The following is a 26548-nucleotide window of genomic DNA, read 5'->3' as shown; positions in this document are numbered from 1 at the left end:
ACACGTGCACACACACACACATGCACACACACACACACACACACACCGCTACACAGACGGAGTGCCAGTAAATGTGGACTGAGTGGTTTGTTGCCATTGCGTGAGAGTCTATGAAGACACAGATTGTTCCTTCCACATAAATGTCATAATGCCATACACGCCCATCGGAACAGACGCCTCTGCTGGATGCGTAAGCTGGAGAAACACGCGGGCAGAGACGGGACTCGGTGAGTTAACACCATACGCGGCACGATAGAGCCTGCGTTCGTGGTCAGCGGATTGCAGTGGGAGGGGGGCATTAGTTCTGTCTGTGACGCTGAGGCCTCAGAGGAGGGGACGTTCGTGCAGGGCCTTGAAGCGATACCTTCGCAAGTACAGGGACTTGGTCTGGTTCGTAGTAGCGTCCCCCATAAATGTGTGATGTGACCCACGTCAGGCCATAGGCGTCAGTGGGGAGACGGCAGAACGTGCTCATCTCCGAGCGAGCAAGGTCCCTTTCACCTGGAGCAGCATGTGGTGAGGACCCCACCTGAGATCTCTCTCTGGATTCTTGCATCGGGAGAAGGCCGCACGGTCACTGGCCTTGGAGTTGGAACTCGACGGTATGTGGCAGGAGCCAGTGCGTGTTTTCGAGCAATACTGTAAGACGTGGAGTGTATACCGATAAGCCCTGTGGCCCAGGGAGGCGAGCGGCTGAGCGAGACTCCATTTCCCCTCGTGCTGACGATCAGGACGTACCCGTTGAGATGCCCCTTCAAGGGAAAGCGCCGTGGGGGTCTGGCTGCCTGCACCTGCTACCCCTGCGGGCCCAGCACGGCCCTCGTGCCAGAACCGTGACACCCTCGCCCCCGGCCTCTGCTGGGCAGCCTTCCCTTGGCCTGACCGGGGCTGAGAGCAGCAGAAGCCCCTTCCATCCAGGCCGCCTCTCCCTCGCCTTCCCCGGGTGGTCGCCAGCAGCCTGGTCTGTGGGTGCCGGCCTCACCCGCTGCTCCCACGCACGCGTCCCCCACAGACGCTTCCCCGGCACAAAAATCCCCACGGTCTAGTCCCACCTCGGCCTCTGCTTCCTGGAGAAACCGAGCCCCCACACTCTCCGCATCCTGGGTCCCTTAACCAAGTTCAGGAACACGGGGTATCTGCTGAGCTGAAGGCCAGTGCATTTCCCTCAGGGCACGTGGGCTTTGGTGTTTGTTTTGTGAATATGTTCACGAATACATATGAAGATAGGATTTCTGTCTTAGTCCCTGAACGCTGCTGTAACAAAAGCACCATAGACTTGTTGTGGGGGGGGGGGGGGGGGTGGGGGAGGATGGTGCTTCAACATTTTCTCACAGCCCTGGAGGCCCAAAGTCCAAGATCAAGGGGCTGGCAGATTCGGTGTCTGGCGATGTCCTGCCTCCTGGTTTGTAAATGGCTTTTTGCTGTGTCCTCACACAGTGGAAGGGACAAGGGAGGTCTCTGGTGACTCTCTGAAGGGCAGGGATCCCGTTCATGAGGGCGCGGCCCTTATGACCTAATCAGCTCCCGGATGCCTCACCTCTACGTACCACCGCGTTGGGGGTTGGGGCTTTGCCATAACAATTTGGGGGGGTGGGACACAAACGGTCTGCCATTTATCACACGTCCCTAAAAGAAAGATGCCTTGGGGGCGGAGAGCAGACTGACGTCTCAGGTCGTCTAGGACCCGCACCTCGATTCTGGGTCCCCGTCAGGTGCACACGTTCGGGGACCAGTGAAGCCAGGTGCTGGGACCGCAAGGGAGCAGATCAGGAGCTCCCTGTCCCAGAGAGTCCTCTGGACTCCCAGAAAATCCCAAGACTGAGAGAGAAGCGGACTACCAGGAAGGGTCTGGAATCTTCCCATAAAGCTAAACGACAGTGACGACGTTCCTGTTGGGGTCACGTGCCAGCCCGGAACCGAGGATGCGGCTGGTTCCCGGCCCACCCCAGGTACACCAAGCAGGGGCTGGATAATCCAGGAACCACGGCTGCTTGCTCACAGGGTGTGGCTGGACCCTGCAGGCCGACCTTCCAATGTTGCTTTCCCTTAGTTTAACGTCGGTCAGTTGGGATGTACTTGGCACATGGCACTGGCCAGCAACGGTCAGGCTGGCGTCAGGTGTCGCAGAGAAGTTCAGTTGCAACTAAAAACTGGCTGCTGACCGTTCAGGAAGAGAAGCGTCACACCTGGTTTAGGAGGACGGGAGGAGTGCGGGCAGGAGGAAAGCTGAGCTCAGGCCCCTGCCGCCTCATTCCCCCCTCCTTGTGCGCTGGCTTGCGTTGACCATCGTTTTAACTCGCCGTTTGCAAAACAGTCTTCCCAGAGAAAATAACCGTGCAAACGCGAAGGGAAAACAAATGATCCATTTTCTTGTGCAAAGTGAAAAATTACAACGGAATTACTCTCAGAGGGCAGGAGAGCCCCGACTTTTCATCGGAGAAGCTGTGCCTGGCTCCAGTCCCGTGTGAAAATGCTAAACTGAGATGGCCTCGAGACGATTCTTTGCTTCACGGCTTCCGCTTGCTAGACTGAAAGCGGCGCCCGAGTGTGGCCCTGCCGTGCAGAGACCGCGTGGTGTGCTCGTTCTGTCCCTCTCTGCTTTTCCCCCGGAGCAGGAACGGTGGCCGATGCCCTGGACGGCCTGTCCGGGGAGCAGGCTGGCAGACCAGGCAGACGCGGCCGCGGACCGTGGGCCTGACCCTCCTTTCCCCCTCTTCGTGAGGTGCTAAGGGACTCGCGGAGGGGTCGGGCCCTCACTGTTACCACTGCCACGTTCAGTGTCCTGCCCTGACACGCTCCCCTCCTGACTTGAACTTCCTTAGCCCGGAGCCCAGCTCCGTGGCCAAACTGCTGGAAACCAGGGCAGGGAGGACAGAGGCACGGGGAAGGTTGAAAACAAGGGATGTACTTTTCTTCTTCTTGTGTTTTGGTTTTTCGTTGGTCTCTCCCGCGGGTGGACTGGATGAAGCAGAACTATAAAAGCGTGTTTTGACAAGGGCACACTGGACACCCTGTATGTTAGCCAACTTGGCAATAAATTCAAAAAATAAATTTTTTTAAAAAAGCGCATCGTGAGGCGGCCCGCCTAGCTCTTTGCCTCCTCCCAGGGTGGGCCAGGCGCCAGGCAAGCTGTCTGCTCCCCGAGCTGCTCTATGTGAACATCCCAGCCCCCTGGCTCTCAACTCACACTGAGCCGAGAGCAGGACAGAGTCACCGCACGACCCGTAACTCTCACCTGCCTGGTGCCGTAATTCTCATGAGCTGAGATCTACGCTTGCGTGCCTCACACAGGGACGTGGGAGAGCAGCCAGTTTGCTTCTGAGCATCAGGCAACATCGGCCTGGAGCCAGGGAGGTGCGCGGGTCCGGAATGTGGGTCACGGTCGGCCACCGTCACCGACATGGCCCAGGTCCACAATGCAGAACAGAGCATCTGGGACTGACGAATTGCATCTCAGGATTTCTGAGTCTGGGGTCAGATGCGCCCCACCTTGAATTTGGAGCTTCCCCTGTAAGGACAATTTACACATGGATTAAGTCTCCAAGCCACAGCTGAAAATTTCTCGTGAATTAGACGCTCTCCCCAGTCAGAGGTTTCTCCAAATCCACAGTGGTGAGATGTGTGTTCTCCAAGGGCTCTGTCCACACCGCTGTCGGATGGAGGCAAGATCGAACAGAACCGGGGCAACGCGTCCACACTGTCTAGTGGCAGCTGGTGTTAGCTTTAACTCAAAGAGGCTGTCACCTACCCTGTATGCCCACGTAGACCGTGCACCTGTCTATGTATCCAGGCCCAGCCCGGCACTCTGGGATCGGGCCCAACGCTGCACCTCCCTTGACGCGCCGTGATCGTGAGGACTTTTGAAAAGGAAAGCCTGTTTTTAACCTTCGTTTCTGAAGGTAAGAGGGAAGGAGCCATGTCCTTCCCAGACAGAAGCTCTGAAAGGAAGGTTGACCCTCTAAGTGGTTTCTGTGTGGTCCGAGGGGCCCGGACGCAGAAACAGCCCTGCCGGAAGGAGCGCCTTGAGCTCCTAGACGTTGAGTCCCTGCAGAGAATCTAGACCTGAATGGCATGTGGGTTCCCCGCTGGAGGGGTGTCCTCAGCCACGGGGGTAACCGCGGGGATCGAGAGCTTGGGCGTTGGGTTCTGTTGGTTGGTTTTTGTGTTTGTTTCTTGGGTTCCACACAAAAGTGAGACCATGCGGTATTTGTCTTTGACATTTCACTTAGCGTAATGCCTTCAGAGTCCATTCGTGTTGTGGCAAACGGCAACATTTCATTCTTTTTTAGGGCCGAATGGTAGGTTTTATGCTTGTTCAGGCATGAAGAGGTCTACAGATTAGGAGATGCCCGCCACTGAGAAGATAGTTGGTCACTCGCAGGAGGGGACACACCATGTGCCACGTGAGGCCACCCAGGGAGCACCAGGCTCAGTCGGGAGGGGACACCGGAAGGTGTGACACATGAAAACAAGACACCGCTCCCACAACAGAGACCTTGTCCCTGAGGCTGCACAGCTGGAGGCGCGAACCAGGAAGGGGCTCAGAGCCTCGCTGCAGCCTGGCAGGTCCGTGGAGGGGTGCAGTGGTCCCGTCCCCATCTGAGGACACATGAAAGCCTGGGTCTGGGCCCCTGTCGTGGGGATCCGGGCATTTCAGAAGTGGGACCGCTCAGTTTTCCTGTGGAGTTTAATATGGGCCCAGCATGCCCAGCATTTCAGAGATTTTCCTCATCCCTAGTCGTACTGACGTCTGGAAGACAGACCTGCAGACTCCCTCTGCCCCCGGTCCCAGATAACAAAATTGCACTACTCTGCTAGAAAAGTCCCTCTCTCCTCCAAGCCTTAGGCATCCAATGGGCAAACTCTAAATCCTCTTTCCTGAAGGACTGGATCAGGAGTGAACCTCTGACCCACAGAACCCGTCAGATTCTTTCTCCAAATAATTTAGGAAAGGGGTCGGCACACTGTTGCCCACCGTCTGCGACGCGCCGTGGCTGCAACAGAGATCTGTGGGTCCAGAAAGCCTAAAATATTTACTGTCCTTTACCAAGTTTTCTGGCTCCTGAAAGAGAAGGTCAGAGAGACGAGGGGGACCACCGTGAGGGGGCTGGAGGGCCATCTGCATTCAGAACAGAGCAAACTGTGCTCAGAGACAGGAGTGAGTGAATCCCAAGCCGGCCAGAGGGCCTACCTTGTGGCTGCAAGACTACAGACCCATTAAGGTCCCCGGCATACGTTGCCGCCCCTTGATGAATCCCAGAAGGGGTTGAGCTCAGAGCACAGCGAAAGGCAATGAAAGGTGCTTGTTTCTCTGGACCTATGGCTTCTAACTCGATCCTCTGATCCCGATGAGCTGTGCTGGTCTACATCTGCGTGAAAAAGACCACATTTGTCCTCTAGCCTAAATCCCAGACAAGGCAGACCATGTCCCTTCCCCAGGGGCACAGCAGGAGCCCTAGGGGGACTTCTAGCACAGGCTCCCTCCCTCCCACGGCCCCCCCTTTGCTGTCATCTGGTGAGGAACCTGCAGGAAGCAACTGAAGGGAACGTGGGTGTATCGTCAGTCCGCTGAAGTGCCCTTCTGGAGAGCGGCATCCCTGGTCTCCTGATTTGGTTCCTTTCTGGAAGAAAAGGTATGTGTTCATGGAGCCTCTACTTGGGAAATGCATAACTCTGATTTACGTCAGGCAGTATAGGAACAGCCGTGGCAGAACAAAAGAGGAAGAAGTAACAAAATCACGAAGTTATGTAGAATCTAACTGGCGGGGGGTGTGATAGCCAAGCCCCCGATGAGAATAATCGGGATGATTAAAATCGCCCTTTCTCAGCGAACCGGAAGACACGAAAGACAATTCTGACCACTCCAACTCTTAATAACATAAAAACATGTGTGTGTCATGTATGACCATGAGGACAGTCAAAAGATAAATGGCAAGCTGGGAAAAATGTCTGCCACTTTTATCACAGACAGGGGCTGCAACATTATTTGTTTGCAATGTTTAATTGTATTTATTTTTGAGAGAGACAGAAAGAGTAAGGGAGGGGCAGAGAAGACAGAGAGAGGGGGAGAGAGAGGGAGGGAGAGAATTCCAAGCAGGCTCCACAGTGAGCACAGAGCCTGATGCAGGGCTTGATCTCACGACTGTGAGACTGTGACCTGAGCCGAAATCAAGGGTCAGTCGCATAACCGACTGAGCCCCCCCAGGCGCCCCTGCAACATTATTTAACAAAATAGTTCGTCACCGTTTTCCTCATCCTAATGGAGTGACCTTCTTCCAACCTGAGAAGACGTCATCGTTAACTTTTCAAATTACTCACTGCAGCGTTCAGGTCCGATTGTAAATCTGAAAAGAAGCTGCGAGTGGCTGAGAGAGGCCAGGCTGTAAATCCCTTAGGACTGCCTCCGCCAACCTGCGGCCTGCACGGGATTCCCCGGAGATGAGCTCCCAGGCAAAAATTACAGAACAACGAGAAAACTCACCGCCCGTGGTAATGAAGGAGTCCGGTGGGGATTTTAGGACGGCGGACACATGTAAATATTTAAAAACAAAGAGAATCCACAAGACAAAAGCAGGAACTTATTTTTAAAAGAACAAGCTTTTTTTCGAGAGTCAGAAAGAGCATCGCAGAGGATTAGAGGTGGCGTCTAAAGTTTTACAAGGCCTCGTTTGGCAGGCAAGGTCCACACCGGCTTTGACACAGAATGTGGCAATAGTGACAGGGCATAACTTCTGAGGCCGGGCTTTCAGAGACATGTGGCTGCTGTCTTCGTTTCTTAGGCCGCTCCCTCTTGGAACCTAGCTTCTGTGCTGTGACAACCCCAAGTGAGCGGCATGGAGGAGGACTTGAAGCTTCCCCATAGAGAGCCCCAGCTGAGCTCCTGGCCACCAGACAGCACCAAGTGGCAGCCACGTAAGGGACGCCCTTCTTTGGACCATTCTGGTGATGTCGATGGAAGCAGCAGTGAAGCTCCTTTGCCAAGCCCAAGGCCAAACTGCAGAACTCTACGCAAGTCCATGACCACTGTTCTCTGCGTTTGGGAGTGGTTTGTTACCTAGCAACAGACCCTCATGGAGAGGTCACGGTTCGGATGGAGAGACAGGCTATACCCCCCACTGCCAGCTTTCCCTTGGGTGAGCGCCAAGGCAGATTCCGGGGCGCTCAGTGTCACCCTCGAAGGGGGCCGTAGATGGAACAGAGGGCGTGGCTTTTGCAGTGGTGACAAGAGAAACAGCTGGCAACAAGCAGCCCGAGCTGAAAGTGAGTTCTAAGGGACCCAGAAGGACAAAGAAGAGTTTCAATCATCACCGTGTCATCACAGAAAGGTTTATGGTTTCAAATAATTAACTTGGATCTTATGCTTTATTATATGAAAGTTCACTTGTATACATGCCATTTATAAGCAAAAAAAAAAAAATCACTGACCACACATGCTATTAAATTGCAAGAATTCATGTTTCTGCCGAGAATTCATCAGTGAGTACGTCCCACACTCCATGTGTATTTCTCTCGGGTACTCCTCCTCGAGCTCCTGCTTCCCGGGTCCCGAACTTCACGTTGCCTGCTTCGGTTTGGGGCCGACCCCCCGCCTCCGGCCACTATCCCAGGCTGCCCTTGGAAGTCTTGCTCAGTCCCTGGCATTTGGTGGGTGGTCAACAAATATTTATAGACTGGAGCCAAGTCCACTTCTAGAATGACTTCTTAAACAGCTGTACTGTGGTCTAATCAACTAAAAGTCACCTACCTCAAGTGTAGACTTTGATGACATTTATTACATGTATGTGGTGGTAAGGCACTGCCACAATCCAGGTTTTTAACACTCCGTCACCCTTAAAATGGCCCTCGTGCCTGTTTCTTTCCTTTGCCCTTTGGAGCTGTCACTAAATCAAAGCAATCTCTTTAAATCCTAAGGTTTACTATAGAGTCTGTGAGAGGCTCGCCACGTTTGAATGTTCAATAAATATCAGAAGATAATGCTAAAGAAGGCCCTGTTTATATTTCCAGCGAGAAATTTCACTTTGAGTTTATAAAAAGATGCAGAGATTCTAACTCAGAGTTGAATGCATGCGTCAGGGTTCATTAGCAATGCTTCAAATTATAGGCCACCGATGTTTCTTGTACAACTAACCATCAATTAGCTATGCTGATGAGAAAAGCAGGAAATGACTGCAAGGAAAAAGTGAAATCAGCAGGGATAAAAAAGAACAATGCACACAAACCTTAGTCTCAGCCACCAGTTAAAACTTACCAGAGCGACTTATAAGTATGAATTCTAAGAAGTTTTTTCCTTTTTCATATTGTCCTTCAGAGGAGCCATATCCAAATCATAAAATGACCAAAATATATAATAGACAAAGGGATAGTCAGTGGTCCTAATTTAATTCCTAGGGGAGCTTTAAAAATATTATCAGTGCGGGGGCGCCTGGGTGGTTCAGTTGGTTAAGCGTCCAACTTCAGCTCAGGTCATGATCTTGTGGTTCATGGGTTCCAGCCCCACATTGGGCTCTGTGCTGACAGCTGAGAGCCTGGAGCCTGCTTTGGATTCTGTGTCTCCTTCTCTCTCTGCCCCTCCTCTGCTTGTTCTCTCTCTCTCTCAAATATAAACATTAAAAAAAATTTTTTTTTAAATTTTGGATATAGTGTCAAAATCAGTCAGGAAGAGTAATCTGTGTGAATTCACCAACTTGGTGACTGATCTTGTTTTCTGATAAATAGTGGAAAAGGGGAAAATAAGGCAAATGCCAGAAGTAATAAGGTCTAATGTAAGGTTGTTAAATAATTATGGTAAGTCTCTATGATGGGCTTTGCTGCATACACAGAAATCTTGATTTTGAAGCCTGATCTATCCCTCCCTCTCTCTCTCTCTCTCTCACACACACACACACACACACAGTGCTCAGAACATAAGGGCAAGTTACAAAAGCATGCATATAGGATGACCCAATTCTGTAATGAAAAACACATTGTTCTACTGTCCTATGTTCTACACATAGGGAAAATTAGAAGGATATTCACTAATGATGTGAATGATGTTTATCTCTGGAATGGGGAAGAGGGAGACTCATGGGTGGTTTTCATTTTGCTATTTATAATTCTATTTTAAAACTTTCTACAGCAAGCATAATAATGCAAACTATTACAATTGTTAAAGTTTTTTAATCTTTAAGGATTTTCACACCTAAAGGAAGGAGGAAAGAAATACAGCTACAAGGACTGCTGTTCTCAGAACTGGAGACCAAATGGAACTCTATAGAAACAATTTCCAGGAGCCTGGCATGTGGCACTCGGTGAGAGTTGTAATTTCCAAATGATAACTTTTCATTTTCTGTCATGAATGCTAGGTAGATAATATTCACATAACTTGCATTCTCTCAAACAGAGATTTCCTTGGGCAGGGTTGGGGGGGACCATCCCAACTCTTGACAAGGAAGGAAGAGAGCCATTGAGAAAGTATTTGAGAATACTGGATCAGAGAAAACCGCCAGAAGACTAGCAGAACGGACTCTCCGGAGCCGAGTGTAGACAAGAGGCCCACGGAAGAGGGTAGGAAGGGTGGAGAGGCCGTGCGCACTACACGGACTGGTAGGAGGGAGCCAGGGCAGTGGAGGGGCAGCCCGCCTGGCAAGGTGGAATCCCCGAGTCTGGCTTGCAAAAGTGGAGGGGCCTGGAGGAGTGTGTTCTGACAGCCAGTGTGACTTAACATCTAGAATGTTAAAAGTCAACAGCTCTGCTCGGAGAGCGGGGAGCGCAAGAGGACAACAGGAGGGAGAGTTGTTGAGCCCCAGAGGACAGAGCTCAGCTCGGTGCGGAACAAAGGTTCTCGCCAGCGCCATCTCCCTCACCCATCCCCCAGCCAAAATCCCAAAGGGAACCAGTTCCTGTCAGTGAACTTGCTTGCACCGGGCAAACACCCAACGCTGTGCTTCTGTGAATCCATCCCTCCAATGGGTCTGCCTGCCTCCCTCCCAGTGCTGCAGGGCCCCTCCCACAGGGGACCACTGATGGCAAAGTGAGCTGAGCCTACCCCTCCCACGCCTGTGCACCTTGCGGATCCACCCTGGCTAAAACGCCAGATCCCATCGAGGCAGCACCACAAGCCTGGCAGTGTGCAAGTAGCCCAGACAGAGGCCACACCACTCCACAGTGAGTCCTGCCCCTGGGAGAGGGGAAGAGGAGGTACACACCAGTCTGACTGTGGCCCCAGCGGTGGGCTGGAGACAGACACTGGGTCTGACTGTGGCCCCACCCACCAACACAAGTTACTCCGGACAGCACAGGGTAAGTGCCTCGCCACTCCAGGGACTATCCAAAATGACGAAATGGAAGAATTCTCCTCAAAAGAAACTCCAGGAAGTAGCGACAGCTAGAGAATTGATCAAAAACTAAGTAACATAACGAAACAAGAATTTAGAATAATAGTCATAAAATTAATCACTGGGCTTGAAAAAAGTATAGAGGACAGCAGAGAATCTATTACTACAGAGATCAAGGGACTGAGAAACAGTCAGGAGGAGCTAAAAAATGCTGTAAATGAGGTGCAAAATAAAATGGAGGTGGCCATAGCACAGACTGAAGAGGCAGAGGCAAGAATAGGTGAATTAGAAGATAAAATTATGGAAAAAGAGGAAGCTGAGAAAAAGAAAGATAAAAAAATCCAGGAGTATGAGGGGAGAATTAGAGAACTAAGCGATGCAATCAAACAGAACAATAACCTTATCATAGGAATTCCAGAAGAAGAATAGAGAGAGAAAGGGGCTGGCCAAAGGTGTACTTGAACAAATCATAGCTGAGAACTTCCCTGATCTGGGGAAGGAAACAAACACCGAAATCCAGGAGGCACAGAAAATTCCCTTCAGATGTAACTTGCATTGATCTGCACAACATATCATAGTGAAACTGGCAAAATACAAGGATAAAGAGAGAATTCTGAAAGCAGCCAGGGATAAACAGTCCCTAACATACAAAGGTAGACACATAAGGGTAGTAGCAGACCTATCTACTGAAACTTGGCAGGCTAGAAAGGCATGGCAAGAAATTTTCAATGTGATGAACAAAAAAAACATGTAGCCAAGAATCCTTTATCCAGCAAGTCTGTCATTCAGAATAGAAGGAGAGATAAAGGTTTTCCCAAACAAACAAAAACTGAAGGAATTCATCACCACTAAACCAGCCCTAGAAGAGATCCTAAAGGGGACTCTGTGAGTGAAATGTTGCAAGGACCACAAAGTACCAGAGACATCACTACAAGCATGAAACCTACAGACATCACAATGACTCTAAACCCATATCTTTCAATAATAACACCTAACGTAAATGGACTAAATGCTCCAACCAAAAGACATAGGGTATCAGAATGGATAAAAAAAAACAAGACCCATCTATTTGCTGTCTACAAGAGACTCATTTTAGACCTGAGGACACCTTCAGATTGAAAGTGAGGGGATAGTTCTCCATCCTATCTATCATGCTACTGGAAGTCAAAAGAAAGCTGGAGTAGCCATACTTATATCAGACAAACTAGACTTTAAGTTAAAGGCTGTAACAAGGGATGAAGAAGGGCATTACATAATAATTACGGGGTCTATCCATCAGGAAGAGCTAACAATTATAAATGTCTATGCATTGAATACGAGAGCCCCCAAATATATAAAACAATTAATCACAAACATAAGCAACCTTGTTGATAAGAATTTGGTAATTGCAGGGGACTTTAATACTCCACTTACAACAATGGATAGATCATCTAGACACAAGATCAATAAAGAAACAAGGGTCCTGAATGATACATTGGATCAGATGGACTTGACAGATATATTTAGAACTCTGCATCCCAAAGCAACAGAATATACTTTCTTCTCAAGTGTACATGGAACATTCTCTAAGATAGATCACATACTGGGTCACAAAACAGCCCTTTATAAGTATAAAAGAATTGAGATCATACCATACACACTTTCAGACCACAATGCTATGAAGCTTGAAATCAACCACAGGAAAAAGTCTGGAAAACCTCCAAAAGCATGGAGGTTAAAGCACACCCTACTAAAGAATGAATGGGTCAACCAGGCAATTGGAGAAGAAATTTAAAAATATATGGAAACAAATGAAAATGAAAATACAATCCAAACGCTTTGGGATGCAGCAAAGGCAGTCCTGAAAGGAAAATACATTGCGATACAGGCCTATCTCAAGAAACAAGAAAAATCCCAAATTCAAAATCTCACAGCACACCTAAAGGAAATAGAAGCAGAACAGCAAAAACACCCCAAACCCAGAAGAAGAAGAGAAATAATAAAGATCAGAGCAGAAATAAACAATATAGAATCTAAAAAAAACTGTAGAGCAGATCAATGAAACCAAGAGTTGGTTTTTTGAAAAAATAAAATTGATAAACCTCTAGCCAGGCTTCTCAAAAAGAAAAGGGAGAGGACCCAAATAGATAAAACCATAAATGTAAAATGGAATCATTACAACCAATCCCTCAGAAATACAAGCAATTATCAGGGAATACTATGAAAAATTATATGCCAACAAACTGGACAACCTGGAAGAAATGGACAAATTCCTAAGCACCCACACGCTTCCAAAACCCAAACAGGAAGAAATAGAAAATTTGAACAGACCCATAACCAGCTAAGAAATTGAATCAGTTATCAAAAATATCAAAAATCTCCCAACAAATAAGAGTCCAGGACCAGATGGCTTCCCTGGGGAATTGTACCAGACATTTAAAGCAGAGTTCATACCTATCCTTCTCAAGCTGTTCCAAAAAATAGAAAGGGAAGGAAAACTTCCAGACTCATTCTATGAAGCAGCATTACTTTGATTCCCAAACCAGACAGAGACCCAGCAAAAAAAGAGAACTACAGGCCAATATGATGAATATGGATGCAAAAATTCTCAACAAGATACTACCAAATCAAATTCAACAGCATATAAAAAAAATTATTCACCATGATCAAGTGGGATTCATTCCCGGGCTGCAGGGCTGGTTCAATACTTGCAAAATCAATCAATGTGATACATCATATTAATAAAAAAAAAAGATAACCATATGATCCTGTCAATTGATGCAGAAAAAGCATTTGACAAAATTCAGCATCCTTTCTTAATAAAAACCCTTGAGAAAGTCAGGATAGAAGGAATATACTTAAACATCATAAAAGCCATTTATGAAAATCCCACAGCTAATATCATCCTCAATGGGGAAAAACTGAGAGCTTTCCCCCCAAGATCAGGAACACGATAGGGATGTCCACTCTCACCGCTGTTGTTTAACATAGTGTTGGAACTTCTAGCATCAGCAATCAGACAACAGAAGGAAACCAAAGGCATCAAAACTGGCAAAGATGAAGTCAAGTTTTCACTTTTTGCAGATGACATGATATTATACATGGAAAACCTGATAGACTCCACCAAAAGTCTGCTAGAACTGATACATGAATTCAGAAAGGTTGCAGGATGCAAAATTAATGTACAGAAATCAGTTGCATTCTTATACACTAATAATGAAGCAACAGAAAGACAAATAAAGAAACTGATCCCATTCACAATTGCATCAAGAATCATAAAATGCCCGGGAATAAATCTAACCAAAGATGTAAAAGATCTGTATGCTGAAAACTATAGAAAGGTTATGAAGGAAATTGAAGAAGATATAAAGAAATGGAAAAACATTCTATGCTCATGGATTGGAAGAATAAATATTGTTAAAATGTCAATACTACCCAAAGCTATCTACACATTCAATGCAATCCCAATCAAAACTGCACCAGCATTCTTCTTGAAGCTAGAACAAGCAATCCTAAAATTCATATGGAACCACAAAAGGCCCCGATTAGCCAAAGTAATTTTGAAGAAGAAGACCAAAGTGGGAGGCATCACAATCGAAGACTTTAGCCTCTATTACAAAGCTGTAATCATCAAGAGAGCATGGTATTGGCACAAAAACAGACACAGAGACCAATGGAATAGAACAGAGACTCCACAATTGTACCCACAAAAGTATGGCCAACTAATCTTTGACAAAGCAGGAAAGAATATCCAATGGAAAAAAGACAGTCTCTTTAACAAATGGTGCTGGGAGAACTGGACAGCAACATGCAGAAGAATGAGACTAGACCACTCTCTTACACCATTCACAAAAATAAACTCAAAATGGATGAAGGACCTGAATGTGAGACAGGAAGCCATCAAAACCCTAGAGGAGAAAGCAGGAAAAAAACCTCTCTGACCTCAGCCGCAGCAATTTCTCACTTGACTCGTCTCCAAAGGCAAGGGAATTAAAAGCAAAAATGAACTATTGGAACCTCATGAAGATAAAAAGCTTCTGCACTGTAAAGGAAACCATCAACAAAACTAAAAGGCAACTGATGGAATGGGAAAAGATATTTGCAAATGACATATCGGACAAAGGGCTAGTATCCAAAATCTATAAAGAACTCACCAAACTCCACACCCGAAAAACAAATAATCCAGTGAAGAAATGGGCAGAAGGCATGAATAGACACTTCTCTAAAGAAGACATCCAGATGGCCAACAGGCACATGAAAAGATGCTCAACATCGCTCCTCATCAGGGAAATACAAATCAAAACCACACACAGATACCACCTCACACCAGAGTGGCTAAAATGAACAAATCAGGAGACTATAAATGCTTGAGAGGATGTGGAGGAACAGGAACCCTCTTGCACTGTTGGTGGGAATGCGAACTGGCACAGCCACTCTGGAAAACAGTGTGAAGGTTCCTCAGAAAATTAAAAACAGATCTATCCTATGACCCAACAATAGCACTGCTAGGAATTTATCCAAGGGATACAAGAGTGCTGATGTATAGGGGCACTTGTACCCCAATGTTTATAGCAGCACTCTCAATAATAGCCAAATTATGGAAAAAGCCTAAATGTCCATCAACTGATGTATGGATAAAGAAATTGTGGTTTATATACACAATGGAGTACTACGTGGCAATGAGAAAGAATGAAATATGGCCCTTTGTAGCAACATGGATGGAACTGGAGAGTGTGATGCTAAGTGAAATAAGCCATACAGAGAAAGACAGATACTATATGTTTTCACTCTTACGTAGATCCTGAGAAACTTAACAGAAGACCATGGGGGAGGGGAAGGGAAAAAAAGTTAGAGAGGGAAGGAGGCAAACCATAAGAGACTCTTAAAAACTGAGAACAAACTGAGGGTTGATGGGGGGTGGGAGGGAGGGGAGGGTAGGTGATGGGTATTGAGGAGGGCATCTGTTGGGATAAGCACTGGGTGTTGTATGGAAACCAATCTGACAATAAATTTCATATTTAAAAAAAGAAAGAAATACTGGATCAGCAGACATCATCTATAAGACTGTCTCACCTCAGAGGTTCCCCCACCTAGAGATGGAGGAAGAGATCTGTGGTGGAAAAACCAAGGGTGATTTACCTGAGACCCTCACTGTCCAAGCAGAAAACTCAGAGTAAAGCAAATACAAAGTAGCTAGAATTGACCCAAAATAAGTTATAACCCGAAATAAAATAACTTATGGATTAATGTAGCCTCTTTCACAGAGATTTTAATTTAAATTGTGTGAACCACTGATAATTTAAAAATATTTTTTTACGTTTATTTTTGAGAGAGAGAGAGAGCACACAAAAAGGGGAGAGGCAGAGAGAGAGGAAGACACAGAATCTGAAGCATGCTCCAGGCTCTGAGCTGTTGGCACAGAGCCTGACGCAGGACTTGAACTCATGAACTGTGAGATCATGACCTGAGCTGAAGTCGGATGCTTCACCGAGTGAGCCACCCAGGTGTCTGGACACTGTATCCATAACTACCCAGGACCACTGATGATAACTACTGAGCCCCTGCCGTCTCTTCCTGCTACGTTCTCCGATATTTGTGCCCAACACTTTCCCCAGGAGTGATGATATTGCTCTTCCTCTTTTAACCTAAGCCACATTACTAAAAATCCTGACATTTATTTCAGCATCATCTAAATGTGTATGTATGGGGTTTTATCATTTTAGTATCTAACTGCATGGAGTGTTTACTGTGGTAAGATATTTATATGTATTCATTTTTTTCATTTTACCTTTAGGACAACAAGGCAAATGCTTCAACTATCCTCATTTTACAAGCAAAGAAAGTGAGGTTTCTTTTGGGTAACTTGCCCAATGTCACAGCTAGTAAGAGGCAAGGCTGGACCCTAAACCCAGAGTGTTTGCTTCTAAACTATTTTTTTCATTATTATTAACTAACATCCATATTTGTTCAAATTTTCTTAGTTTTTGCTTAACGTCCTTTTTTTTTTCTGTCCCAGGATCGTATCCAGGATACAATATTGTGGTTAATTATGATCTCTTCTTAGGCTCCCCTTGGCTGTGACAGTTTCTTATTTTCCTTTTTCTCCAAACCATTTTCTTTCTTTATTTTTTAAAGTTTGTTTATTTTGAGAGAGAGAGAGAGAGAGAGAGAGAGAGAGAACAGGGGAGGGGCAGAGAAAGAAAGAATTCCAAGCAGGCTTTGCACCGTCAGCACAGAGGCCAACTTGGGGCTTGAACCCATGAACCGTGAGATCATGACCTGAGCCAAAACCAAAAGCCGGACGTTTAACCAACCGACTGAGCCACCCAGGTGTCTCCCCCAACCATTAAAAAAAAATAAGATAGTCACCTCTTAGTCTCTAATAAGACTATAGCAGTTATAATATATTGTATATTCCTATGAGCGACTCTGACCCTCACAGCAACACCCCAAAGCAGATATTATAATCCTCATTTTATAGAGGAACAAAGAGCATCTCAGAGAGATGAAAAGTAACAGCCCAGGTCACAAAGCCAACAAATGATGGAGGTGGAATCCTAACTCAGTACTATCCATCCAGGAGCATCATGTTCTTTTTCCTACTGTAGTTTAGATGGCTTACATATATGTGCTTTTCAAAACTGAACTCGAGTGCTAATATCAGGGTGAGTTGTCATAACTCTTGTCTAACTCTTTTAATACCTGAGCTCCTTTCCTCAACAAATGGTTCAAAGCCCATGGTCGGAAGCCATCAGCGCCCGTCAGTTCACTACGTCACAAAGCAACCCGTCAGGTTTTGAACAGTTCTGATCCTTAGAGCTCTGTGTTCCTCCGAATGATTTGTCATTTGGTTTTACTGAGAGACGTAGGAGCCGAACATAATCATCTAAGTCTTCTACCTAAAACCTCTGCAGATGGCCACCGTGCCTTCCCTGACTCTCTTTCCCGGCAGAGCACGGCATGGTTTAGACTTCCCCAACATCCTCATATCCTGCTTCAAACCATGGTTCCTTGCAGAATCTCCGTTTAGTAGCAAATCCTTATAGTGCATTCTAGCACAACAATGAGCGTGCCCTAAACACTCCGGCATCAATCATTGCTGTCAGTCTCCTTGCTTTCTGGTAATTTCCTACCACTACACCATCACCCCTCTGCACCTCATCCCCACCCTCCCCACACACTATGTTCCTAAGTTACCAGGTCCAAAGAGTCTTAACACAGACACCTCTTCCAACACTAATTTTGGGAGCTCTCTCTAGAAAACCCTTCAAGGCACAAGTTTGGATGCTAAGTCAAATGTACGGGGATTGTTTTCTCTGAGTTTGGCAAATAAGTTAAAGGCAAAGGCAGTTAGCCGTGCACGCCCCCAGGACAGCGCCCTTCTCTCCTGTCCCCCAGCGGAGGCAGACAAGGGCCCTCTTAGGGTGCCTGGAACTACGCGCGGGGCGGGGCGGGGACCAACGCGCCAGCAGTGGGGCGGGCTCCACAGTCGGGGCTTAGGGACTGTAGCGACACGAAGGCGCCCTCGTCGCCAGCCGCCCTCGCAACCGCCCGGAAGACAGGTATTCAAAGCAAACCGGAGAGCACCCGCTCAGGCGCGGGAGTCAGGAAGGAGCGGCTATCACCCGGTGTTCCTCGGCGGCAGGTGCCCAAGCCTCGCGTCAGCACCATGGACAGCGCCCGCGAACAGCTTCAGGGACGCTTGGATGCCGCGGGCTTCTGGCAGGTCTGGCAGCGCTTTGACGGAGATGGTGAGTCGAACAAGCCATCTGCACACGCAGGTGTAGACGTGGCTCCAGCCCCTCTGAAAGGACCCAGAGTTTCCCCTTCCCACACATTTTTCCTCGCAGGGGAAGTTGTCTTCCAGCATTGTTCAAGCCTCACAGATGTTAGGTATACTGGAATTACAGATCTGGATGTCTGTGTAAGTTCTGGACTCGGCCCCTTCCCAATCTGTGTGTGTGTGTGTGTGTGTGTGTGTGTGTGTGTGTGTGAAGTTCAGGGTGGAGGGAGGGACTCGGTCCCCTTCCCAATCTGTGTGTGTGGTGTGTGTGTGTGTGTGTGTGTGTGTGTGTGTGTGTGTGTCTGAAGCTCAGGTTTGCCCCCCCCTGTGTGTGTATATCTAAAATGATATGTCATGTATAATGACAAAGATCATTACATGTATTTGAGGCTTGAGACTGACATGCAGCTATCTGAAGTCTGCCCTCCCTTATTGTGCTCTTCAAAGGGAGGATGAATTTTACCAACTTCCAAAAAGACACTACCCACACCCACCCCGCAAAAGAACTACCTGAAAAGAAAATGGAACTCTTAAATGTGTGATTTGTCTTTATTAATAATTCAAACAACCCTAAAGAAAATGCCTAACATGTGTTTTGACTCTGCAAACCAAGATTTGATAATTACATCTGTTAAACTTTTCCAAGCTTCCAAATCCTTGGGTTGGACTTTTCTTCTAAAACTCATGTTTATCTGTGGATTCAAATGTATGTATTTAATAGCTCTCCTTTTCGAAATGTTCCTACAAACCCAGCACAGAGCATTAGCTCCTGAATGTGCGTTTACTTTTCAAATCCATGACTTCTAGACGTCAGATATTGGCACTTAGTTGTTGGAACAGTGAAGAACGTATCCATGGGGATTTTACAGAGTGTGAGATTAAAGACAATTTAGGTAAATCCTAAATGTCACGTGGTATTTTGTGGAAGTGACCACCATTTGTGCATCTCTTGTTGCATTTAGAGAAAGGATACATAGAAGAGAAGGAGCTTGATGCTTTCTTTCACCACGTCTTGACGACACTGGGTACTGATGTAAGTACTTGTGCCACTAAGCATTAATTTATGTGCCTTTCGCAACATGCAAGGAGCATCCAAGTCTTATGTCGATTTGAGCCCATTAATCCCATCTGACCTCTTTTCTTCTTTGCCTGCGTGTGATTTTCTCCATCTCCTAGCAACATGGAGGAATTGAGGCAGGTTTTATAAAAGGTACAACTGGAGCATTGGGTGTGCTGGTCACTGACTTTCAGTGTAACATCTGTCATCCGCTCAGAGACCTTAACTATAAATTCGAACACCTCTGTTTTGAACGTTTCCTTGGTTATGTCTCTGCTAATGGATTTCAACTTGGAGATAAGGCAGCTCACTTTGTTCAAAAAGGTGGAAGAGAGGTTAAGAGCTTTGAGGTTCTGTGTGTTTAGTGCATTTGATACTCCTTTGATAGCAAACTGCAAACAACCACTTAAAATCACTTTCCCTTGTTCATTTTAACAGAAATGATTTTTCTTATAGAAAAATCTTTTCATATAGGTATAGATTTCTTGGGGAATAACCAACCAGAAAATAATCAATATGCCCAGAGCCCAGGTATAATAAATGTAAACAAATCTATCGAGTCCATCATTTACCCTGATGGTAAATCTGGCCTTGAGAGATGGAGATTAACTTTTAAAGATCCCTCTACTAAAGCAGAGGAAAAACTCACACCGAGCCACACCAGCCTAGGTGGGGGAGAGCCCAGTAAAACTCCATCAGGAGATGCCAGGTAAGAGGAATAGCTCTGGAGACAGGAGCATTTAAAATGAATTGTGAAGCTCACTTATGCTCAGATATAACTGTTTAGACGGAAGAATAAAGTGCCTTGCGCTTTCATGGAGGAACCCAATGAGGGGAACAGACTCCCTGTACATCAAGAAGGGCTTGGGGAGGAGGGTGCGTAGGGGTTGGGGGGGGGTGGGCAGCAGCTCAGAACAAAAGAGGCTGCCATCTGCCTCCGACAGCCACGCAGACCTTGTCTCTGTCTCTTTGAATATATGGACTTCTCTCTGCCTCTCCTATCCTTTCTTTTTGTGTGCATCTGTCTCATTTTTCTGCCCATTTCTGTTTCTTATTCTGATACCTGGCCCCCGTCTTCCATCATCTCTTGACTTTCTCTCTGACCTCTCTGTCTCTCTTCTCTATGTCCTACGTGTCTCTCCATGTCTCACTGTCTCTCCTGCCTCCTTGTTTCCCTTCTACCTCCAGTCTGTTTCTCAGAGCTCTCTTGTCCCTCCTCTCCCTTTCTTTTCCTTTCCCTTTCTTAGCGGTCTCATCTTTTTTGCCTCTCATTTCTTGTCTTCTATCAGTTTCTCTTCTCCTTTCTTCTCCTTCCTTCCCTTACCTCACTCTGTCTCCCTCTCTCGGTCTCTCTCTCTGTGTCTGCCTTGCTCCTACTTACTGCTGTAAATGCGAAGGCTCGTGGCATCCCAGAGCCTATGAGTCAGGCGCTGTTGTGTCACGCATGACAGGAGTATTCGAGGAAAACAAATAGATGAAGGCAGAGCCTTTCAACATCTTAGAATACACTGGACGGTCAAAAAACCCAAATTCCCAGAGACTTGGAACTTCCCACCTTTTCAGAAGCTCCTTGCTTTAGTGGTTGATAGGACAGGGGGAGAAAAGTTGCTGTCAGGGCTGAAACTGGAACTGTCCTCTCTTCAGTCATGAGGTGGGGGTGGGGCTACAGAGCACAAGGTCTGCCCTAAGCCAAGGGCACCGCAAGCCATCCCATGAGCCATCTCCTTCTGGGGCTTTGGCTAATGTCGGAGGCACTGTTGCCTCTAGTGACACAGCAGAGGGGCGGTTCTTTCCTCACCCTCCCTCAGAGCCAGCCTGTGGACTCAGCCTCTCACACCGGGGCAGGTCCAGTCCCCCCAGGAAAGGAGACAAATGAGTCACCAGCATCCTGTGCCCCTGTGCTCAGTGTAGGCCTTCCTGAGGCCGGAGGCAAAGGGGTTGGAAGGCTGCGGAATCCTTAGGGTAGTGGAGGTAAAACTGGGGCACGCTTCAGAATTCTCTGTATTTGTTAAGATGTAGACCCCAAGTTCCACCCCCTAGGCATTTCGGTACATTCGGGGTCTGCCTAAGATCTCGTAGTTTTAAATCACCCCAAGTCGGTTTGTATCTCTTCTAGCCTCTGTCCCTCCAGGAACAGCAACTGCCCGTCAGAAGGAGGGTTCTAGTAGCATCAGGCTCTGGCAGTGGCCCCGGCCACCTCTTCTCAGCACTTGGCTGGGGAGGGGCCTTTGGTGCCAGCTGTTATCCAGATGTCGTCGCCGGCCATTATCCTGTTTCAAAATGCTGAGGCGTTACCCTGGGGCGTAGGGTTATAGAGGCCTGCGCTGCACCCTCCACGCTACCTGGACAACTGTGATTAAGGAAACTATTCCTAATTCTGGGGTGTTTTTCCCTGCTGAGAAATGAGCAGCCCCTACACATGTCTTTAAGAAGAGGACAGGACTTCCCAAGTGGAAGCCCTTTAAACTGAGCAACAATCACCACTTGTGACCCTTACTTTTCATCAGTGATGCCCCAGTGCCTATGGAACCAGCCGCAGGGAAGACTCCACCGTTGGGCAGCCCCTTGGCCTGGGGTTTAGGGGTGCAAGCGGTTCTTCGAAGGCCTGAATAGCTCTATTTTCTTCCCTCATTAGCAGGGCACAGAGATCGCGGAAAGAGGAATCTTAAGGTTTCTGACAGTAAGGTGCCTGGTAGTCAACCTTGGAGAGCGGGCAGCCTGTGTGTAATTACCTGGTTCTCAGAGCCTCTGAGGGGACAGACTTAATGGGACCATCAGCCGTTTTTGCCGCTGTTTCTGTTACTCACCCCTGCCCTCAGCTCTCTGCCTTTTCTCTTCACATGCGCAGAACCGGCCTCTGAACTAGGTCTGGATACAGCCAGTGCCCTGCAGAACATCATTGTCTGGGGCCGTGTGCACATCCTTCCCGTCCAGACTGTGGCACATCCCGGGTCTCCCTCAATGCTTCAGGGATGACGAGTACCCTGCGGGGGCCCGGAGTCTCACAGAAGGAGGGCAGGGGGTGCTGATGGGGAACGGAAGCAGTCCCTAGGTCCTGGTGTGTTGGGTCCAACGACTAGGCATGGGCTCTGGGGTGGGAGGTCTGGAAGGACAGAAGTCAAGGTTCTGTGGCTTCAAACTAAAGGCAGCACAGAGAATCTGGCTACAGCTTCTTTGGCTTCACATTTGTTTATTTTGAAATTTAATTTTCCACCAACATGGCCCATGTTAGTTAACTTCCTTTGGGAAGGCCCAGTCCATCATAAAGAATCATTTATTCATTCCGCAGATACTGTATTTGAGAGCTACAGAAATCACTGCCATCCTACAGATCTCTTAATCTAGAAAGTCACCTGAAACCCAGAGTGAAGACCCACCTTGTTGAGTGATCATCAGTTTCTTTTCTGTGTGATTGCACGTACACGACCCACACACACAAACTCACACGCACACGATCCAAGGTGCCAAGACTAAAGATGCTGATCCCTCTATATGTAGTGGACCCACTGATGAGGGGGTTGACTGGCAGGGAGAGTATTAGGGACAGCACTGAGGAGAATGAATTTAGCACGGCTGATGGAGTCTGCAGTCTTGGAATCAGGCACTGCTGGGGAGTGGTTCTGCTTCTCAACTCCCGCATCAGAATTCGTTCTCCATTGTTGATTATATATGTCATATTTCTTTGTACCAATCCTGCAGTCCACCGATGAGGAACAAGTTAGTGTGTAGAAAAAGTTGTACGTGAAAGGAGATGTGGCATCTTTGGTATTCAACACTTTATTACTTTTCCTCCCTTCTAATGACCTTTTCCTCAACAAATCCAAGGAGAAGAGGAAGGGAATGAGCTATGTCAAACTGGCAACCTAGAAGGGCCAGGCTTTTCACTTAGAAATAGAATAGGGGTGCGTGGGTAGCTCTGCTGGTTAAATGTCTAACGTTTGATTTTGTCTTAGGTAATGATCTCATGGTTCGTGAGATCAAGCCCCACATCGGGCTCTGCGCTGACAGCACAGAGCCTGCTTGGGATTCTCTCTCTCTGCCCCTCCCCCACTCACGCACGTGCATACACTCTCTTTCTCAAAATAAATAAATAAACTTTAAAAAATACCTTTAAAAAAGAAACAGAACAAAATTGGGGCACCTGGGTGGCTCAGTTGGGCTTCTGACTCTTGATCTCAGCTCGGGTCATGATCTCATGGTTTGCGAGATCAAGCCCCGCCTCAACTCTGCACTGACGGCATGGAGTCTGCTTGGGATTCTCTCTCTCCCTCTCTCTCTGCCCCTCCCCTACTATTCATGTGTGGTCTCTCTCTTACTCAAAAAAAAGAAAAAAGAATAGAAAAAAAAATAGAACAAAATCTCTGAGTTCTTGGGAAGAAAGTTCTTGGGAAAGAAAGTATGTTATTATACAGTCTTTTGTCACAACAAAACATTTAATGATGTTCGAAACCATACTTTAATACTCTAGTCTCTCAGCGTCCCTTCATTCATGTTTTAGGAATTCACCTGCTGTAGGTTTCACCTTGTCAGGGTGCCGATCAGTGATGGTTTGCTCAAGAAATCTCTGGCACTCTTCCCCCTGTTCAACACGGTAGGCTTGCTCTAAATGGCTAAGTGACCTGCTTCCCAGGTTAGAGTAACATGATTATCAGGCTATCTGCTCTGAATATTTGATACCCCAGCTACGTTTTTGGAATCCCAGTGGCTTTAATGTGGTTCTGTCTGGCCTATTATAGGCAGCGGTGGTAGAAGAAAATGTGCGGAGACTGAAACAGAGAATTATGGCTCCCCAGGACGTCTCTAGAGCTGGTCGCGTACCAATGAAAGAGGTACCGTTAGCCTTTTTAGAGCTACCGTTTTCTCTGAAAGATAATGCAAATCTTACATCTGGTTGGGAAATCAGAACTCTCTACAAGGCAGGTGGCCTACACGGTATTTTGAAGTAATCACCTCTCCTTTCTCATCCGCTTAGCAACAAATAGTTCCATCGTTTTAGTTAGGTCAATCAATATTTATGCTTACTTGATAACTGGGGAATTGATATGCTGGAGGCCTTTCAGTTAGCTGATCCAATATTTGTCTCTTTGCAATGCGCTGTTCAAATTCAACCTTGGTATAAGGAAAACTTTAGCGACAATAAATGAGTTTAAACTTCCGTATCGGCCAGCGGAGGCTGGAAAGATCTATCCCTGAAGATCGTTAAAAGCAAAACAGACAGCAGCTGTCTGCAGTTCAGCCCACATTTACTGAGTCTACAAAAGCAAGGTGTTAAGCACGCAGTGCCTCGGGTAGTGTCTCTTTAACCTCAGTGTCTCTTTAACCTCATTGTTTTTCCTTCCAGTTACAAAAAGGTTTAGAGTTTAGAAAGGATTTCCACACATATGTTGATACCTTATCCCCCACAATAGTGCAAGGAGATAGGAGTGGGACATTACCCCTATTTCATGTGCATTACGTGGCCAATTAGTGGCACTGGTTTAAGTGTAACCCCACTTAAAGATATCACTCGATGGGTTCATGCTATATAGTTATCAGTCTGTACCTAAAAATGAGCTACTTAAAACTAAGGTATTTATTTTATAGTCAAAATTGCCTGCGACACAGATTACCGGAAACCTGTAGAGCGAGTCTCGATGTCGCCATACTTGGACAGACGGTATTATTCATGAAAACAGGACTGTTTTGCTTCAGAAGGTTATGATAATAGGGCAAGACAACGCCTCCTTACAAAAAGTAGATGTGTTCACCAGGATGCAGCCTTTTCAGAAAAGCAATAAACTAAATCCAGATGTATGAACATAGTCGTTTCCAAAATTTTCCCTACAAGGCAAAATTATATATATAACGAGTATTTGTAGTATAATGGATGGAAACGTACCTGCGTATCCGTCAAAGAAGGAAGTGCAGGCCTCACGCTAGAAATACCAAAGTATTCGTGACTACATGTCCACTGTTGCATTCCCCAGCCCACAGAACAGAGGGTAACATTCGTGGTGCTCAACAAATATGTACTAACTTAACAATGAATAGATGAAACACGGTTAACCCCTGCTAACAACAGGCAGGCCTTCTCGAAGCACTTGGGAACTTGGGAATAGCTTACGCCAACCATTTAGTCATGGAGTCCTGCAAATGACATAACTGAGGGGCTGTTTGTAGACAAGCCGATGGTACCCAGTTCAACGGTCCGAGGTCCCTAACCTGCCGTCTGTGAGCTTAAGGAGGAACAGCGTCTCCCCGACCTGTGCCGTGCCCCTGACTAGGTCACTGACTCCAGTCACAGGTGGTGAGACATAAAAATCAGCGCACCTGGTACATGTTAGGTATTCTGGCACAGTTAAGATGGGGAAGAAGTCCCAACCGAGCCGCAGCCAGGTTTGGGGAGATGATCTGTACACCGGATTTGTCCAGGGCTCCTCTGTGCCCTCCAGTCAAAGCTAAAGACAGACTGGGTTCTAGAGACTGAGGACCAGCGAATTACATTTTAATTCGGTTCCTTGGCCTATGGTACCCCGTGTGAAAAAGAACTCAGTCCTAAAGACCAGTTGCCATATCCAGTTGACCTTGGAGCCTCGGCCGGGGGCCCGAGGGGTGGGGCAGGGAAAGGGCCAGGTCCACACCGTGAATGTGAGACCTTGGCCAATTCACTGCTCCCTGCACCTCCGTTTTATCATCTTCATCAACACGGCAGTTACCATGTATTGAATGTTTCATATGTACCAGGAATTTTACTGAACAGCTTATTAATGGTGCCTCGTTTTACTTTCAGTCTTGACATAAACACTAGCATGAAAACATTATTATCCCATTTTACAAATGAAGAAATTGAGGCACAGAGATATCAATTAAATTGTGCCGTAGCAAATAACAGGCGAGCGATGGAGAAGGAATCAGGGTCTGTTATCACTGACACACGGCGCTGTCCCGCTCCCATAGTAAGGGGGCATTTATGCCCCCCAGAAGGACTGGTGTGAGAATTTAATGAGATACTAAATGAAAAGCACATTTTCCAGTGCCTGCCATGGACGAGCTACTCAACATAGGATATTCAGAATCCGATCGTTATTATGCCCACACCGTGTCCACGAGCAGACCTTCATCCAACTAGAGAATGTGCGCAGGAGTGTGGGCTCATCACACCTACAGCCACCAACAGCATCCATCTGGGCTCACTCTCTGGCAGTGCACCAGATGCTGAGAGAAGCGCCCGGTGATGGGAGGAATGGCCATTGTTTACGGCGGACAGCTCAGAGAGAAGACAATAACACTGCTAGACCGCGGGTGACAGACGAGGCCAGCCGAACATGCCTACGTGCTGATGTAAGAGTAACAATCACACAGGAGACGAAAATGTCACCTCTACTCGTGGGAGACGTGACGTAAATCAGTAGAGCTGGAGCTCAAATGCAAAGTTGG

The 26548-nt window shown here is 47.1% G+C and overlaps 1 protein-coding gene across 1 annotated transcript in view; it reads left to right on the top strand.

Annotated features, from left to right (window-relative positions):
- The first annotated feature begins 17961 nt into the window (after nt 1–17961).
- Nucleotides 17962–26548, top strand: part of SCGN (secretagogin, EF-hand calcium binding protein) — a 35208-nt gene continuing 26621 nt past the window's right edge. The window contains exons 1-3 of the mRNA XM_042985569.1: nt 17962–18043; nt 19038–19112; nt 23873–23961. Coding sequence (XP_042841503.1) covers nt 17962–18043; nt 19038–19112; nt 23873–23961 — 246 coding nt within the window. The remainder of the gene's footprint in view (nt 18044–19037; nt 19113–23872; nt 23962–26548) is intronic.

Source organism: Panthera tigris, chromosome B2 (assembly GCF_018350195.1).
Source record: "Panthera tigris isolate Pti1 chromosome B2, P.tigris_Pti1_mat1.1, whole genome shotgun sequence".
Taxonomy (NCBI): domain Eukaryota; kingdom Metazoa; phylum Chordata; class Mammalia; order Carnivora; family Felidae; genus Panthera; species Panthera tigris.
Note: the sequence above shows the minus strand (reverse complement) of the source record. Positions and strands in the feature narration are given on the sequence as shown.